The following is an 11753-nucleotide window of genomic DNA, read 5'->3' as shown; positions in this document are numbered from 1 at the left end:
GGCAAATTACAAATTAATCTCAAATTACATTGGCATTGAAAAAAGTAACTTTTGGCCATTTTTTTACACTTATGACCATTGCAACATCCCCATGGTCATTTGTCTGGAATGGAGAGTTGGTCTCTCCCATTTCTTTTTATGTGATTCTGTAAGACCTTCACAAACCTTTAGGGCTCAGCACACAGCTAATCTTTACAAGCTAAGTAGCATCACATTTCACTATTTCACATGCATCAGTTGCAAAGGTAGGTTTCTAGAAGTCAAAAACAACTTGATAGCATTTAACCAGTGAAAACATCTTGAAAAAGCCTTAGGTAAGGATGGGACTTAGAATAACTTTGTCACTTTGAATGTACACTCATCAGCATACATTAAAATGAAATTTCATTGCATACAGCTCTCAAAGGGTCACCTCTAATGTATACTACATAAACATGACTAAATAAATAAATAAATAAATAATTATTCATGTATAATAAATGTGACATATAAAAGTGTTATTTTGCCTCTTATGGGGAGATGGCGGTCAGAGAGGCAGCAACAAAAACCTTCCGTACAGTAGTAGAGGGATCTGTGGTTGAGCTTTAAGGGGTTAAAACCATCAATTACTAAATTGCTAGAAAGGACACCAGGCCAAGAAAAGCCCTGCAACTTCCTCTTTCGGATCACTCAATGGGCGGAAGGTGCTGTGCAGAGTGGATTCTGTGCTCTTCCCAGGATCGGAAGCAGCAGCTGGAAGGTGAGTTGAGAGCAGGTCAGAGGAGAGTCCTGGAGCAAGTAAGGCTGCTTGATTTCCTCCATGATGTGGATGCAGAGAAACAACTAGGCTGAAGGATGTCAGCTGCTGCAGGTTCCTTCCCAAATTTAAGCGGACCAAAGCTGCACGCTGTTAAAGTGGGCACTGCAATTTTCCTTCTGGTGGGAAGATTTAAAAGGTCTCTCTGAAGTTTAAGGTTGATTCTTTGGGAATGGCTTCCCTCCAAAAATTATGGGTGCTCCATCACTGGAGGTTTTTAAGAAGAGATTGCAAATTTATTTGTCCGGAGTGCTATAAGGTCTCCTACCTGAGCAGAGGATTGGACTAGAAGACCACCAAGGTCCCTTTTAATTTTCTTATTCTCTGTGTACCTGCTGGATTTGTTTTTTACTTCCATGTCTAGCCAACAAGCACATTATTTCCTATTGGTGCCCCATTTCATGAATTAACCAGGTTAAACTGGGGAAAAAAAAGCAATTGACAATTGGGATATCAATTCTGGGATATTCAGTTGTATACCTACTTCTTGCTTGCCATTTGTTTCATGAGATTTCAGAGTTGCACTGTCAAAGCAGATGTATACGTGGTCCACAAGTTTGTGGTTAATTTGTGTTATTGGTCCCATGGTTAGGAAGGGGCAGGAACAGGGAGTTGCATCAATTCAGGTGTTGCCAACCACTGCACTTTTAGGATGGTTGCATCCCACACTCATGATCCCTATTTGTGACCTTCCCAGCTAGCTTCTGAAAAGCAGAGCCAGTGGGGATGCCAGCAGGAATTGGCAAGTGCAGTTATGTGAAACTGCATTTAACAACCCAAAGGGATTTGCTTAAGAACCGAAGAGGAACAGATGTAAGTTGGTAGATCATGCTTCATGATCAGGCTGCTTAGTGACACAGATGCCAGTCTCAAATGCAGTCATTTAACTGAGGACTACTTGAATTGGGACATCACCGGAGTGGTTGTGGAAAATATATTCTGCCCTTATTTGGAACTGTTGCGCAAAACTGGTGTTTCAAATCTTGCAAAACCTTAGGTTTCATTTCAAAGGTTTTATTTCTTTTAAAACACAAATATTTCATCATTCGTCAATCGTTAAAACATCGAAGTACAATTTTTTGTGTGTGTGTGCCCCGCCCTCCCTCCACCCCCTACCCCCCTCCTTCCCCCCCTCCTTCCCAGAACCCATACACGGTATGGATTTTTAACAAACACAGTCTAAAATCTATTGGGGGGAAAAAAGAAATAAAGAAATTAATGACATTCTGCATTGACCTTAGCTTCTTGCTGAACTAACTTTAAACAATTTAAATCATTTCTGATCTTAAGCATAGGCTAACTGGAATTTCTTGGTCCCGTATTTATTTTGTATATAGTCAATCCATTTTTTCCAGTCTCGTTTATATCTCTCATTTGAGTGATCTTTAAGATATGCCGATATTTTAGCCATCTCGGCTAAGTTTGTGACTTTCAATGTCCATTCTTGAATTGTAGGCAAGTCTTCCTTCTTCCAGTATTGCGCCACCAACAGACTTGCTGCCGTTATTAGGTGCAGAACCAAGTTGGTCTCTACCGCTGTAAAATCAGTACATATACCTAGTAAAAATAACTGAGGAGTAAACTTTATCCTTCTTTTAAAGATATTTTGCATGATCCACCACATTTTTATCCAAAATGCCTTAACCTTTTGACAAGTCCACCATATATGAAAATATGTAGCATATATGTAGCACCTTAGGTTTCATTTCATCAAATGAAAATAATGGCAACCTAAGGGAGGGAAAGGGGACAAGAGAAAAGTGTAGGTTTAAAGGGGGGGGCATTCACTTCTGACTCCTTCTGTTGCAAAAGAATAAGGTACTTGCATAAAACCTCAACTTTTTTTACCTTTATATGATAATATAAACTAGCCATTTCTATAACAACAGACTTATCTAATCAAACAGCACTCCAGATCAAAGTTTCATTTTTTTTCCACCTCAAGCACAAAGTCTAGAAGCAGTTTCCACATAAAAACAAAATTAATAGTGTTCTTTTCTTTAATCAAGGCAGTCAATTTAGCCAACTCTGCTAATTCCAGGTTTTGCAGCCATTCATCCATTGTGGGAATGCAAATATTCTTTCTTTCTTTTTGCCTAAGTATTCTTGATGCCATCAACATATAAAACATTAATGTTGCATTTTTTCAAGTTAAAATAGAATAGAATAATAGAGTTTGAAGGGACCTTAGAAGTCTTCTGGTCCAACTTCCTGCTTTGGCAGAAAACCCTATACTATTTTAGACAAATGGATATCCAATATATTCTTAAAAACTTCCAATGTTGGAGCATTCACAACTTCTGGAGGCAAATTGTTCCACTGATTAATTGTTCTAACTGTCAGGAAATTTCTCCTTAGTTCTAAGTTGCTTCTATCCTTGATTAGTTTCCACCCATTGCTTCTTGTTCTATCCTCAGGTGTTTTAGAGCATAGCCTCTTCTTTGTGGCAGCCCCTGAGATATTGGAACACTGTTTTCATGTCTCCCCTAATCTTTCTTTTCATCAGACATGCCCAGTTCCTGCAACCGTTCTTCATGTTTTGTCCTCCAGTCCCCTAATCATCTTTGTTGCTCTTCTCTGCACTCTTTCTAGAGTCTCCACATCTTTTCTATATTGTGGTGACCAAAACTGAATGCAGTATTCCAAGTGTGGCCTTACCAAGGCATTATAAAGTGGTATTACCACTTCACGTGATCTTGGTTCTATCCATCTGTTAATGCAGCCTAGAACTGTGTTGACTTTTTTGGCAGCTGCTGCACACTGCTGCCTCATATTTAAATGGTTGTCCACTAGGACTCCAAGATCCATCTCACAGTTACTTCTAATGAGCAAGATATCACATATACTATAGCTATACATTTTGTTTTTCTTGCCTAAATATAGAACCTTACTTTTTTCACCATTGAATTCCATTTTGTTAGAAAGTGCCCAATGTTCAAGTCTGTCAAGAGCCTTCTGTATCTTAAGCCTGTCTTCTGGAGTGTTGGCTATATCTGCAGCTTGATGTTGTCTGCAAAGTTGATGAGTTCCCCATGTATTCCCTCATCAAGATCATTGATGAAGATGTTGAAGACTACTGGGCCTAAAACAGAACCTTGGGGTACTCCGCTGCATACTTCCCTCCATGTAGATGCAGTTCCTTTGAGAACTACACATTGAGTGCGTTTGGTCAGCCAGTTACGAATCCATCTGGTGGTGATGCTGTCTAGCCCACATTTTTCTACTTTATCTAATAGTAGGTTATGGTCTACTTTATCAAATGCCTTACTGAAGTCCAAGTGAATTGCCGTATTTTTCTGAGTATAAGATGCACCAAAATATAAGATGCACCTTAATTTTTGGGGAGAAAAATAGGGGGGGGGGGAAATTCTGCCTACCAGGTATTCATCTGGCTAGCGTCCTTAGTCTGGTCAGCTTCAGCACATACGTTCGTTGGTTTTCAGCCACACACTTTTTATCCCCTGGACTATGTATTCCAAGTGAGGCCACACTGATCAACAATCACTATCTTTATAAACAATCATTACTGAGGGCAAGTGAGAAGTCTATTTGGACCAAAAAGTGTACACTTTCCTATCTAAACTCTATCTGAGATCATCAACCAGCATGATCGATGCTATTTCTATTCTATTCTTTGCTATGCTATACTATTTCTATTCTTATCTGCTCCACAGAAAAGTTGAAGAGCACCCCTATGTATAACGCAGACCGATCTAAGCTACTGTCTCTTCTTGAAATCGTCCTTTCTAGACCTAATGGCTGTAATTTGTTTGTATATTGCCTTGGAGATGTCTCCTCATACCTCACCTCTCAGGTTTCCAAATTTTTCTTAAGAGCTGTAACCACTAGAGGAGAATGTTGTAACTTCCCTTAGCTATGCTTTTGGTGACTGATTGCTATGATGCTATGATCAATTCTCTTATGTCCCTTTTGTACTACTCGTATTTTGGTCTTTATATATAAAGTATATATATAAGTTGAAGAACATACTTAAATGAGAAAATTCAAAGAAGATACCCACAATTTGCAAAAGAATCTGTTGCATTGGAGAGGAGAAAATTTTCCATTGCTTGAGAAATTGGTTTTGAAGCACAGACTCCATTTTGTTTTGTCTCTTCTCTTCCAAGCCACGCTTAGATGTACCGGTATCCAAAGGGGTGTGTATGCTGCAGTAAAAATATTCAAAGCTCTTTTTCAGCCCAAATGAGGCACTAACGAGTTAAGGGATCTTCCATGCTTTGCCTGCTTTTCTCAGTGCTGCTCCCTCAAACGTTAGTGCCTCTTTACGGCTGAAAAAACGCTTGTAAAGCACCTCATTAGGGCTGAAAAAAAGCTTTGAAAAAACTACATTCAGAATATAAGACCTGGGGATAAGATCCTAACTTCGCCCCACCCGAATGCTGAATGAATGTTGTGTTTTACTGGTTTATTTTTTTATTCACATTTTTCTTTTTTTCTTGTGTTCTGTCTTGCACTCCCTCCCTATTAATTGTAAGCCGCCCTGAGTCCCCTCAGGGAAAAGGGCGGCCTATAAATGTAAGTTAAAAAAAAAAAAAAAAGACGCACCCAAATTTTCAGCCTCTTTTAGGGGAGGAAAAGTGTGTCATATACTCCGAAAAATATGGTATATTGACAGTATTCCTCTGGTCCACTAATTTTGTCACTTTGTCAAAGAATGCAATAAGGTTAGTCTGGCATGATCTGTTTCTGACAAACCCAAGTTGGCTTTTGGTTATTAGTTTGTTTGCTTCTAGGTCTGTATTTTCCTAGATCATTTTTTTTCCTTTTTTGAAGATGGGAACTACATGTGCTTTTTTCCAGTCCTCTGGCAGTTCCCTGGTGCTCCAGGATCTCTGAAAGATACAGTTCAGTGGTTCTGAGATCTCGTCTGCCATAACCTTTCTTAGTATTCCATTTTTGCTTGGAATTAATTTGTTTTTCCATTTCTGGGCAAAGGCAATCCTTGCTGCCGTAATTATATGTAGTATTAAATACTGGATTTCTTTTTTGTATTTAGCAGACATTATACCTAATAAAAAAAAATTCAGGTTTCCATTCTATTTTAATCCCTGTTATTGCCTCCAGCCAATTTTTGATCCTTTTCCAAAAAAGTTTAGCCTCCTCACAGGTCCACCATAAATGGTAATATGTTCCGTGTATTGATTCGCATTTCCAACATTTTGGGGAGGTATTTGTTAAGATTTTAGCTAACCTTGTTGGTGCTAGGTGCCATCTGTAAAACATTTTGTACTGGTTTTCTTTGTATGCAACTGATAGTGTCATTTTTAAGTTTGTTCCCCAAAGTTTTTCCCATTTGTCTAATTCAATATTAAAGCCAAAGTTCTGCGCCTATTTTATCATTTGTTCTTTCACAATTTCCTCTTCCATTTTATACTTTAGGAGGAATTTATATATTCTCCCTATCATCTTTCTATCTGATCTTTGAATAATTTTATCCAATTCGTGTGGTTCTGTTTCGATGTCATATAATTTTGTATCTTTATTGTATTTAGTTTTCATTTGGAGGTAAGTTAGCCAGTCAACTTTCATGTTCTGATCTGCCAATTCGTCAATTGTTTTTAAATTTCCCTGTCTATCAAATAAGTCTCTGTATCTTAGCATTTTGTTCAAATCTATAAAATTTGGGTGAGTCGTCCTTTCTAAAGAGCTTTTGCCCCCCCTCCTCGAATGGTATGGTTGTTGTGTGTTTTAAATTGTGTATTGTTATGTTCGTCTTTTTATCCCCTGTCTGTACCCACTTCCCTGACTGAATTGTGAGCCGCTCTGAGTCCCCTTCGGGGAAAAGGGCAGCATATAAATGTAATCAATCCAATCCAATCCAATCTTTCTGTCGGTGATAGCCAATTCGGGATTTTCACATAGTGGATTTTTTTTATTTTGAGCCATTTTTGCAACAACACTCTTCTGATTAAATGATTTTGAAAGTATTTGTGTGTTTTATTTTTATCATCCCATAGGAATGTATGCCAGTCTGCTTGCAAATCATGGCCTTCTAAGGTCAAAATTATTTTATTCTTTAGCTCTATCCAATCCTTCACCGATGTTATTGTTACTGCTGATGGGTCCTCTAGAACAAATACTAAGTCATCCGCATAGGCTTGGGCTTTATATTCTTCATTTTTGAGTCTTAAAACTTTTATTCCCTGGTCCTTCTTAATTTCATTTAATAAAATTTCCAAAATTAATATAAATAGCAAAGGAGAGAGGGGGCATTGTTGGCTGACTCCTTTTTTTATTTCAATCTTCTCTGTTAGATCTCCATTTATCAGAACTTTGGCTGTCTGACTGTTATAAAATCCTTCTATTGAGGCAGCCGGGAGAAAATGGCCAAAATATGACCATATCACCTGGGTATATGAGCCCTCAGGCTCTAACTAGCTTTTAAATATCAATATAGACTTAATATAGATTTTTATTAAGTTGCAACAAACCTTACTGGAACAGTGTGGCAAGACTCTGTAAAGGAGGGGCACAGGAAGCCAGGCGTGGGTGTAAGATAGAACAGAGGGCAAACAGCCAATAGCTTAAGACATTATAGGAACTTCTCTTTTTGTATTTTTTCTATGTACTTCTCTGTAACATTCCAAAATGAACTTCTCCTTTTCAAAATGTCATGTTTGTCTCGTGTATGGAAACGCCTTGAGAATGCACAGTGTGGAACACGGCATAAAAGTGGTGTCCTGGGCGGAGCCAAGGCAGTTCAGATTTTGGTGTGTGAACACGCTGAACTTGATGCATCAATAAACCTGTTTGACTTGCACCTTCGTGGTCTCACGTCCCATTTTTCTTGAGCATTGTGGTGAAAGCCTCAATCTGCTGCAACACTATCATTTTTATAAATTTTTCTCTAAATTTCATCTTGTCCAATAGTGTTATTCTAAATTTCCAGATTACATTGTCAAATGCTTTTTGTGCATCAAGGAAAACCAGTACCATTCGTTTCTCTGGATGCGCCTCGTAATACTCTATTACGTCTAGGATGACCCTCGTATTATTTTTAATGTGTCTGTGAGGTAAAAATCCGCTTTGGTGCGGGTGTATTCATTCATTTAAAACCTATTTAATTCGTCCTGCCATAATTGCTGCAAATATTTTATAATCAGAGTTTAGTAATGAAATTGGTCTGTAATTTTGAATTTTTTATAGGTTGGTTTCTTCTTTTGGGATTAGCGATATTATTGCTTCTGTCCATGATTCAGGTATCTTGGCTTTTCCTAAAACTTCGTTAAACATTTCCACTCCTAGCTCTTCCAATATTTTGTTATATTTGTATAAGTCCACCGGTATTCCGTCTGGTCCTGGGGTTTTATTATTTTTCTGGTTTTTCAGGACTAATTCCACTTCAGCTAACGTTATTGGCCTGTTTATCACCTCCCTTAGTTCTTTTGAAATTGGTGTTATCTTTTCTGTGTTTAAATAATATTTTATTTTGATTTCCTCCATGCTATCTTGCCTGTATAGTTTTGCGAAGTATTTATGAATAATATGCTTCTATTCTTCCGCTCTGTGTTCGGCTTCAGGAAAGCCTTCGGAGCCTGGGGAGGGTGAAAAACAGCCCAACGGCCCAACTGGAGGTTTGGGAATGAACTTCTGGTTCGCCTATTGGGCCTGTTTTTCACCCTCGCCAGGCTCCGGAGGATTTCCTGAAGCCTAGGAAGGGTGAAAATGGCCTCCCCATGTCCTTCGGAGGGCTGAAAATCAGTTGGCTGGCACACTCATGCGCACCAGAACTGAGGACTGCTGGGCCAGCAAATATGGCTCCATAGGTTCGCCATCACAGATATAGACCTAGGACAATGTAATTCCCCCCCCCTTTAATTTTGACACAAATTCATTCAAGATAATTTTTATCATTGTTGTGCTATAGTTCTGTAGAAAAGTAGTTATTTCTTGTATATAGTGCAACTCCACTACCTCTGTTATTTGGTCTATTTCAAAAGTGGTATTTAGCAGGTTCTGACCAGTTGTGGAGAACCGGTAGCAGAAATTTTGAGTAGTTCAGAGAACTGGTAAATACCATGGAGTGGGGAAGGAATGGAAATTTTACAATATTCTTCCCCTACCAACAAGCCACGCCACGCCCACAGAATCAATAGTAAAAAAAATTGAATCCCACCACTGATCTATTTCTGTTAAATAATTTAAATCTCTGTAACTGTATGTTCCATTTGTGGCTTTCATCCCACCAAGTTTCCGTAATGGCAACAATATCATATCTGTCCTCATTTATTTGAATTTCTAATTCACCCTGTTTATTCCTCATACTCTGTCATTAGTATATTAATTGCAGAGATTCTACCCAATAATTGCCATACTAAGAATTGGTGATTGATTCAAGTCAGAAAGAGAATTTTATGATTGAATGGCTACGTGAACTTGGATCTCGGTAATCTTCAGTGTATCCAATGAATCATAAGTAATATAAGAGGCTATGCTAGCATTGTGGCATGTTTGCTTTTTACCTATAATGTAAACCTTTTTTTCCTTTTTTGATATCTAATGCAACCATTTTATAAATAATTAAAGTTACACTTTTACTTGAATCTTATAGGTAGAGAGGATGCCAATGAGAGCAGTCTGGAAAACTGAGAATAAGAAGCAACTTTGAAAAGGAAAAGAAATCAAGCCAGAAATGAAAATATTTTCCATTTCCTACAGAAACCACAGAAAGTTTCACCTCACAAGACACCAAACCCTCTGAATGTCCCGATTGTGGGAAATGTTTCAATTGAAATTGTGACCTGGTGATATACCAAAGGATGCACACAGGAGAGAAGCTGCATGAGTGCCCAGATTGTGGGAAGAGTTTCATTCAAAAATCCCATTTAGTGAATCACCAAAGGATTCACACAGGAGAGAAACCATTTGAATGTCCTATTTGTGGAAAAAGTTTCAGTGGCTATGGCAGCACTGGTGAACCACCAGAGGACTCACACAGGAGAGAAAACATTTGAATGTCCTATTTGTGGGAAAAGTTTCAGTCATTACTGCAGCCTGCTGATACACCAGAGGACTCACACGGGAGAGAAACCCTTTGAATGTCTTGTTTGTGGGAAATGTTTTAGTCAGAATTGCAACCTGGTGAAACACCAGAGGACTCACACAAGAGAGAAACCCTTTGAATGTCCCGATTGTGGGAAAGGTTTCATTCAAAATGTCCACCTCGCGAGACACCAAATGACTCACACAGGAGAGAAACTTTTCAAATGTCCTATTTGTGGGAAAAGTTTCAGTCATTACCGTAGCTTGATGATACACCAGAGGACTCACACAGGAGAGAAACCCTTTGAATGTCTTGTTTGTGGGAAATGTTTTAGTCAGAATTGCAACCTGGTGAAACACAAGAGGACTCACTCAGGAGAGAAACCCTTTGAATGTACTGATTGTGGGAAATGTTTCAGTCAGAATTCCCACCTGGTAAGACACCAGAGGACTCACACAGGAGAGAAACCCTTTGAATGTCCCGATTGTGGGAAAAGTTTCATTAAAAATGTCCACCTCGCGAGACACCAGAGGACTCACAAAGGAGAGAAACCCTTTGAATGTCTTGTTTGTGGGAAATCTTTTAGTCAGAATTGCAACCTGGTGAAACACCAGAGGACTCACTCAGGAGAGAAACCCTTTGAATGTATTGATTGTGGGAAACGTTTTGGTGTGAATTCTAGCCTGGTGATGCACCAGAGGACTCACTCAGGAGAGAAGCCATTTGAATGTCCTGTTTGTGGGAAAAGTTTCAGTCATTACTGCAGCCTGCTGATGCACCAGAGGACTCACACGGGAGAGAAACCCTTTGAATGTCTTGTTTGTGGGAAATGTTTTAGTCAAAATTGCAACCTGGTGAAACACCAGAGGACTCACATAGGAGAGAAACCCTTTGAATGTCCCGATTGTGGGAAAGGTTTCATTAAAAATGTCCACCTCGCGAGACACCAGATGACTCACACAGGAGAGAAACTTTTCAAATGTCCTATTTGTGGGAAAAGTTTCAGTCATTACTGTAGCTTGGTGATACACCAGAGGACTCACACAGGAGAGAAACCCTTTGAATGTCTTGTTTGTGGGAAATGTTTTAGTCAGAATTGCAACCTGGTAAGACACCAGAGGACTCACACAGGAGAGAAACCCTTTGAATGTCCCGATTGTGGGAAAAGTTTCATTAAAAAAGTCCACCTCGCGAGACACCAGAGGACTCACACAGGAGAGAAACCCTTTGAATGTCTTGTTTGTGGGAAATGTTTTAGTCAGAATTGCAACCTGGTGAAACACCAGAGGACTCACACAGGAGAGAAGCCATTTGAATGTCCTGATTGAGGAAAAAGTTTCATTAAAAATGTCCACCTCGCGAGACACCAGACGACTCACATAGGAGAGAAACTTTTGAAATGTCCTCTCTGTGACCAATGCTTCAGGCATAAATCATCCCTTATTGCCCACAAGGAAATCCATTTGAGACAAAAGTTGATGAGTTTAGAGAAGGCTTGAATTTCATTTCTGAACTCTCATTAGGAATGCAGGTCTTGAATGTATTTTTCAAATTCTCGCCTGATGCTTTTTAGTCAAATACATATCAGGATTAGACTTGTAGGTAGATAGAAAAATATGTTAGTTCAATAAAGTCTAAGTACCCGTTTCTGTTGATCAGCAGACGTTTCTGTATATTTTCTGTGCAGAAGTTGTGGATTTCCTCCAAATGGTTTTCTGGGTAATGCTTTTTGTATATTGATCACGGAACTCCAACATATGGAGTTCCCTCTTCTACTTTGGTGTCCTTCAGATTTTGGGTCCCATAATACCCCAGCCACTCTAGAAGTGGTGCTCGAGATACAACTGTAATGTGCCATGGTGGTGCAGTGGTTAGAGTGCAGGACTGCAAACTACTTCTGGTGACTGCCAGCTGCTTGCAATTTGGCAGTTTGAATCTCACCAGGCTCAAGGT

The 11753-nt window shown here is 39.1% G+C and overlaps 1 protein-coding gene across 1 annotated transcript; it reads left to right on the top strand.

Moving 5' to 3' along the window:
• The first annotated feature begins 671 nt into the window (after nucleotides 1-671).
• Nucleotides 672-11461, top strand: LOC148047486 (uncharacterized). Its single transcript, XM_087711526.1, has 2 exons — nucleotides 672-739; nucleotides 9369-11461. The coding sequence occupies exon 2, from the start codon at nucleotides 9719-9721 to the stop codon at nucleotides 11126-11128; it is 1410 nt and encodes a 469-aa protein (XP_087567652.1). The 5' UTR covers nucleotides 672-739; nucleotides 9369-9718; the 3' UTR covers nucleotides 11129-11461.
• The last annotated feature ends 292 nt before the right edge of the window (nucleotides 11462-11753 follow it).

This window comes from Thamnophis sirtalis, unplaced genomic scaffold (genome assembly GCF_051295495.1).
Source record: "Thamnophis sirtalis isolate CommonGarterSnake01/CBP01778 unplaced genomic scaffold, rThaSir2_p1.2 scaffold_3, whole genome shotgun sequence".
Taxonomy (NCBI): Eukaryota; Metazoa; Chordata; class Lepidosauria; order Squamata; family Natricidae; genus Thamnophis; species Thamnophis sirtalis.
Note: the sequence above shows the minus strand (reverse complement) of the source record. Positions and strands in the feature narration are given on the sequence as shown.